The 7726-nt window shown below is 40.2% G+C and overlaps 1 protein-coding gene across 1 annotated transcript; it reads left to right on the forward strand.

Annotated features, from left to right (window-relative positions):
- The first annotated feature begins 1774 nt into the window (after positions 1-1774).
- Positions 1775-6193, forward strand: coq5 (coenzyme Q5, methyltransferase). Its single transcript, XM_056418918.1, has 7 exons — positions 1775-1976; positions 2548-2697; positions 2783-3001; positions 3105-3211; positions 3501-3589; positions 4907-5018; positions 5560-6193. Exons 1-7 carry the CDS (start codon positions 1775-1777, stop codon positions 5704-5706), a joined length of 1026 nt encoding a protein of 341 aa, XP_056274893.1. The 3' UTR covers positions 5707-6193.
- The last annotated feature ends 1533 nt before the right edge of the window (positions 6194-7726 follow it).

Here is a 7726-nt window from a genome sequence, read left to right on the forward strand (position 1 = left end):
ATGGTGCCTTAAATAATCATTTTTGAAGGTTCTGAGACATCTTTATAGGTTCTTTGAAGAACTATTCATGGGAATGGTTCTCTAAAGAACCCTGGTTTGAAGGTTCTTTGAGGAACCAGATATGGTGCCTTAAAGAACCATTTTAAATGTTCTTTGAGACACCTTTATAGGTCCTTTAAATAACTATTTAAGGAAATGATTCTTTAAAGAATCCTGGTTTGAGAGGTGCTACAGGGAACCAGAAATGGTCCTTCTATGGCGTCACTCTGAAGCACCATATTCAGTTCCAGATGCCCCTCCATGCATGTGTGCAGGCTGGTTTGATGCTTCTATCTGGAGCTTCGTGCTGTTTCACAGCGGATTAAAGCTGGATCATAAACATTCAAATGCTCTGTAATCGTTACCGGCTCCTTCTTCCTGGAACATGAGGACTTTGGGCCAAAGTGAACCTGAGGAAAGCACTCAGCCCTAAACTGCTCCCCATATGAATGTTATATAAGAATCAATGCAAATTAATTGTACGATAGTAATATATTCGATTTATGGTAAAAAAAGGGGAGTTCAACAACATTAGTTGACATTTTATACACTATATTTATAAATGATTTAAACACAAAATGGGCATAGTTGCCTCTCTTCAGTTAGAAGAATAACTCAGTTGAGGCCTCTTAGTCTCATTGCCTTTATAAGTAAATTAATTATGTAATATAGTTATAATATAGTTACTTATAGTTCCACGTACCTCTAAAATGAAAGAAGAGTACAGAAAATGTTCACAATTTCTAATTATTGATGCATTATTAGTTCATCAATTAAATTGTTGCAGCAGGTAAAAGTGAAACTTACTAATTGTTTTATTTGCTGCTCGGTAGTTTGTGATTTTACCGGTTATTAGTTCACTATGTTTTGTTTTATTCATCTGAATCAAGTTCTAAAATAAATGTAGCGCAGTAAAAAGTTAAAAATTGGCAGCATTGGTACAAACAAAGTGGCAGAACATGTTAAACTGAAGTTATACTGAGGAACAATATATGTACAAAAATTCAATGTTCAAAATACACCGCCAATATATTAAAAAAAGACATATACATGGATAAATATACAACATATATGGTGTATATTTATCCATGTATATGTTTTTTTTATATATAGGGTGTATTTTTGTTTGTTAATATATTGGGAGTGTATTATTTATGTATATATATATATAAATAAACTATATATATAACATATATATAGCATATTAATATATATACATGTTATATATATAATATATAATAATATATATAGACTATTAATATATATATTAATAGGCTATATATGTTATTATTATATATGACATACTTTTTTAATTTATATATATATATGCTATATATCATATTATTTTTTATATATATCATTTATATATATGTTATATATATATATATGCTGTAAACTACACACTACACCTGTCGATCACAAATATTCATGTTATTGTAACTTTTATATTTTAGAGGCTAAATGTTATATATTTTGTCCCATAATCTTTTATTTTTGCACTACTTTTGTGTTTTATAATAATTTCTCAGTGCATGTGTTTATTATTATTTTATGCCTACATGTTTATTTGAGCATTCTTAGGGAGCATGTGATATATATAATATATTTGTATTGCCCAAAAATCGCTCGTTAATGTACACCGCAATAACCCGAAACTCCTGCTGCGCGGCAGCGCGTCGCGTGTGAATGACGTCAAGGCGGCGCGCAGTCTCTCTGACGTCTTCAAGCAGCCAACATGGCCGCATCCATGAGAGCGCTGCTGCGGAGGGCGATCCGTTCTTCTCACAGGAACGTCGGTATCGCCGCCGCCGGAGCTGCCGGTCCGTCCGGTTGCTGCCGGCCACCGACGACCTGTCGCTGTTCCAGCGATGTGGCCGGAGACAGAAGCACACACTTCGGTTACGAAACGGTGCCGGAGAGCGAGAAGGCGAAGAAAGGTAAAGCTCCGGACGTCACGTGATCACATATTTGTCAACGGAAGTTACTGCTTGGAAATGGGTGCACTCAAGTGGCTCTAAACATAAAAATGACAGTAATTTATCAAACATTCAATTTAATGTATGTTTTTACTGAGGATATATATATAATATATATATATAATATTGTCTTAAGTGTGGGAAACTGTTTTTTATTCTTAAATTATGATGTTTTTAGCAGAGAATTTTACAATAAGAGCACAACATAAAAATAGCTTGTAGTAATTTGTCAAGAATTCAATTTAATATATGTTTTTACTGAGGTTATATATTATCTAATATTAATATATATATATATATTAATATATATATATATACATATACAATATTGTCTTAAGTGGTTTTTATTTTTAAATTATGATGTTTTAAGCAGAGAACACAGAGAATTTCACAATAAGAGCACGAAAAGTGACATCAGAAGTAAAACCTCAGAAATATATTGGCACGTGAAATAGTCAGTCTCTCTCTCCCTTCTCCCTCTCCCCCCTCTCTCTCTCTCACTTCTCACTTCTCTCTCTCTCGACCCTTTCAGTGTACAAGGTGTTTGAGAACGTGGCGCAGAAGTACGACACCATGAACGACGCCATGAGTCTGGGGATCCATCGCCTGTGGAAGGACATGCTGCTGCACGCCATGCACCCGCAGCCCGGCGTGCAGCTCCTGGACGTGGCGGGCGGAACAGGTAAACGTGCCTGTCTGCAAAAACACCAACACATAAAAAAACATATATATATTTTCGATGATCACCCCGTCCGCCTCCCTCGCAGGTGACATCGCCTTCCGCTTCCTGGAATACGTTCGCGCTCGGCGTGAGCGGCGGGCGGCGCTGTCCACGCAGACGCTGTTGTGGCGCCACGTTACCGACGACTACGCCGCCGCGGGGGGCGAGGCCGGCCCCCCGGAGTCCCGGGCCGTGGTCTGCGACATCAACAAAGAGATGCTCCGGGTGGGCAAGCGGAAGGCCGACGGCGCGGGCATCGGCGCCGGTGAGCGGTTTGGATGTGGGATGGCTTTGTGGGTTTCCATGACAACGCTCACGGTGGTTTGGGGGGGGTTAAGGTCTAACCCTTCTCCGTTTCTTTGCACCAGGTCTGTCGTGGGTGGCGGGCGACGCCGAGGAGCTTCCCTTTGGGGACGACCAGTTCGATGTTTACACCATCGCCTTTGGCATTCGAAACGTCACCCGCATTGATCAGGTAACCTCATCGATCAATAGATCAGGTAACCTTATAGATCAATAGATCAGGTAACCTTATAGATCAATAGAATAGTTAACCTCATCGATCAATAGATCAGGTAACCTTATAGATCAATAGATCAGGTAACCTCATCGATCAATAGATCAGGTAACCTTATAGATCAATAGATCAGGTAACCTTATAGATCAATAGAATAGTTAACCTCATCGATCAATAGATCAGGTATTTCTGCCCGACAACAGACGTGATTAAATAATACTTAATCCTGATTGGTGTTTCTCTTCAGGCGCTGCAGGAGGCCCTCCGGGTCCTGAAGCCCGGCGGTAGGTTCATGTGCTTAGAGTTCAGCAAGGTGACCAATCCTGTGTTGTCCAGGTGAGCAGCCAATGAGAAGAGCTTATACATGAGCTCTTCAAAATAAGAGTCCGGTTTCACCAAATTCTAGGAGCGGGGATATTTATTATTTTTTAAATTTTTTTTAGAAGTATGCTGTTGAAAAAATGCTCAACAAAATATTAAAAGATATATATTAGGGCTGTGAAATGATTACAAATTTTAATCAGATTAATCACAGGTTTCTGTGGATTAATCATGATTAATCACATGTATACATTCAGGGTTTTTCCTGGGTCAAAATGGGTCTTCGGTGCTCCAAAAATTTTTTGCGCTGCGCGCGCACCGTCTGTTCGTTGAGTGAGTGATCAGCAGCTGTCCGCTCGGTCCATTCGCGCACCTCACAGTTGCGTATTGATCAGACAAGAAGACACGCTTATCAACTCCAGTGTTTCCCCTATTATAACAGGGGAAATCTCCACCCGTCACCCTGTAATTTTCGTCTACCCCCCCCCCCCCCCTGTCAACAATTCTCGGCTCGCGCGACAGAGCGATGCGCGCGCCGACATCGAAGCTCTGCGGCGACCACGATCGACCGCGATCGACATATTGAGCACCCCTGCATTAAAACATTAAAGAGCCGAGAGGTTTTTTTTCAGCGTGAGAAATACGATGTGTGGCGGGAGTGCGTGAGTTAAGACCGAAATGCGTGAGTCTCACACTCAATGCGTGACACTTGAGAGCCCTGCATTGCTCACCAGTGCGCGCGCCAGCATCGGAGCTCTGCCCCGCGAGCCGAGAGAAGAGTTGTTGACGGGGGGGGGGGGGGGGTGCAAGTGACTTTTTTTCGTCCCGATGTGTGCGCACACGCCGGCATCCGAGCTCTGCGGCGCGCGAGACGGAGATCGGAGTCGTGTTAACGTGACACGAAGAGACAGAATGACATGCTGCTGGAGAGACGACCAACAACAGACGGATTGGAAGCTCATTCTGCGCATGCGTTAAATGCGTTAAAAAAAATAAAATAGTTAAACCTGTAATTGAATTAACTGAGTTAACGCGTTATTTTTCACAGCACTAATATATATATATATATTATGTGTGTGTGTATATATATATACACAAATATATATGTGTGTGTGTGTATAGATCTCTATATAATTAGATTGGTGTGAATGGGTTTCCTTCCATAAACTTTAAATTTAAGAAACTCGACAGCCTTTGTGGGTGAACAGCGCCCTCTGCTGGTTCGGTCCCTCATAGCACGTCATCAGATCTTTCTAAACGAACCGTTTCCTTGGTCTTGGGAGTTCCAGGTTTGACTCGTCGCTATGACAACGTGCTCTGCTGTGTTCACAGACTTTATGACGAGTACAGCTTCAAGGTGATCCCCGTCCTGGGGGAAGTGATCGCTGGAGACTGGAAGTCGTACCAGTACCTGGTGGAAAGCATCCGCAAGTTCCCCGACCAGGTGAGCAGGAATACATATTTAATTTAATTTCTAACGTTGCCACTCTCAGATTTGTTTATATTATACATTACAAGTTCGGACTATTTAATTTACACAAGAGCTGCAACACAATATTTTTCATCACGCACATAAGCTGTTCTTGGCTATCAGGCGACCACAAGCTATTCTTTGTTTTATTATCTTAATATTTATTATATTATGGCACAATTCAGGGAATTGGACTCATAAGAATTTCAATCTGTATTTGTAGATGTTGAACTTTGAAAAGTTCAAAAACTTTGGTTTTTATGGTTTAACTAATTAATATTCTTGTGAAGCACTTCAAAGATAAGTGCTATAAATAAAAAAGATAAATGTATTATTTTGGGACTGTAATGGACATAAACGGACAGGAAAGTCCAAAATGTCTTCAAGTGTTTGTATACAATTAATAATAAATTAATTAATTCCTGCAGAGGAAAGCAGCAAATCATCATTTAGAAACTGGTACAATCTTATTTTATTTGTTTCTAATGTGATAATAATAGAACTTCCTCTGTAGGAGGAGTTCCACCACCTGATCGAGGACGCCGGTTTCTGCTGCGTGAAGCACCAAAACTTCACCGGCGGAGTCGTGGCGCTTCACTCTGGCTTCAAGCTGTGGGGCGCCCGCCGGACCTCAGGGCTGCCCGCTCTGATGCCCGCGTGAAAAGACCCAGAGCGCCTCAATGACTGAATGGCTTACTGGTTTATTTCCTGCAGATTTGTCCTTTTTTCAATGTGATTTGGACGAACAGCGCCCCCTGCTGGTTCAGTCCCTTTGTGGGTTTTTTGTCTTTTTATTTCATCTAAAGTAGAGCAATGTGTGTAAATGAGAACAAATAAATAAACATATGTTGTGACTGTTGGTGAGTGAGGGAAACTATTTAAGTGCACTTGGTTTCAAAAGAATATAAATTGAAACAATTTCTCAGTATCTGAACTTATTGTTTTTTAAAGCTACAAAGGGCAAACATTATTATTATATAAGTTGTATTGTTTGTGAGAATGGACATTCAAATGTTTGAAAAAAAATGTTGCCATAAAAGTGTAATGAATATCAGAACATGTCACTGATGCCTGAGTGTTATGGAAAAAAGTCACTATCGTTTTTTTTATTTTTAAATACAGAATTTATTAAAATCATTGCACATTTGTGTCCATTGATTGATTAATGATTCCAGATACATTTTACACATTCTAGATTCAATTTGAATGATTTGATGCCGAACACTAAATCATAAGCTACGACCTTATGAAACCCCGCCCCTCAGGTGCGCTGGGACGTGTCTACTTCCTGGTCCAAGAGTCAGAACTCAACATGGAGCAGCAGCGTTCGGGTCTTCTGCTCCACATCTCTGGAACCAGGTCCCTGAAAGCTGCAGGTCTGCTGAGACCCCCCAGACCCCCAGATCCTCTTAAGACAGGTTGAATACTTTCCTGTTTGCCTTTAATTGAACCAGATTAAAGTATATAAATTAGGGCTGTCAATCGATTAAAAAAAATTAACTAATTAATCGCACATTTTGAAATTGCGATTAATCGCGCTTAAAAGTTGTTTCCTTCTTTTTAAAGACAAAACTTCACACAGAGCTGTGTTTTCAAAGAGGCTCCTACATATACAGTGCCAGTGAGGTATTTAATATCGTGGATGATAAATTGTTTCTTCAGTGAAACATCAGATTAGTAAAAAAAAAGAAGTATATTGAGACCCCATTGGTCCTGTCATCTTTAACACTGAACAGCAGAACCAGTGGCCTTGGTAAATTGACTGACATTCAAATATGTCACGTTCACCCTCTGGAGGCTGGGCTCATTTTATACATTTTACAAAATAAATTAAATTCACCGTTTAAAGTCTTTTGCATGTGACACCCCCCCCACGTGTTATACATCAAACATTCCAGAACAATCTCAGCTCTGTAATAAGGCTCATTGTCCTCGCGCCGTGTTCTCTGGTTCTCTGACTGACAGGCTGCTAAATGAGCCTAACCTGTGAGGTGGGAGGTCCTTTGTGATTTACTGAGTGTTCATTGGTTGTTTTTTTCCCGAAATGTTGACAGACAAACGGATTGACAAATCACGTTGAAGGTTTCGTGTGACGAGTTCTTTCCGCGCCGCGTCCCCCGACACGTCGCCCCTTCGTTCCTCTGTGCATCAGAGGGGGAGACGGGAGGAAGGAGGAGCAGGAGGAAACCCGACTGATTCATCCACGAGTTAAACTGATTTCTGCTCCTTATTTTCGCGGAGAAATAATTGTTTTAAAAACGGAAACAGTGTCAAACCGTACTGCCGCGGTTAAAAAAAAAAAAAATAAAAATTATTGCGTTAAAATATTTTAGTGCGTTAACGCGGCCAAATTAATCGCATAGAATAACGCGTTAACGCTGACAGCCCTCATATAAATACATTTCTGGATCTCACGACTATTTTATTTATTTACCTGACACTTATTCTATTTCTTACTTTTTGACTTTTAAAATGTTTTAATGAATTGTTTTTATATCTTGTTTTCTTTTGCATTATTTTTTTATATTTGCCTCGTTGAAATGTGCTTTACAAATTTATCAGCCGTGCCTCGTACGACTGCGCAGTTGCGTCACTTCCTGGATTGTTCGCAAATTCTTATTTTGAATGACGCAGGACGGCGGAGTAGATGCTCCTCGCTCTGGTTTCAAGCCGAGATCTTT

This window comes from Pseudoliparis swirei, chromosome 7 (assembly GCF_029220125.1).
Source record: "Pseudoliparis swirei isolate HS2019 ecotype Mariana Trench chromosome 7, NWPU_hadal_v1, whole genome shotgun sequence".
Lineage (NCBI taxonomy): Eukaryota > Metazoa > Chordata > Actinopteri > Perciformes > Liparidae > Pseudoliparis > Pseudoliparis swirei.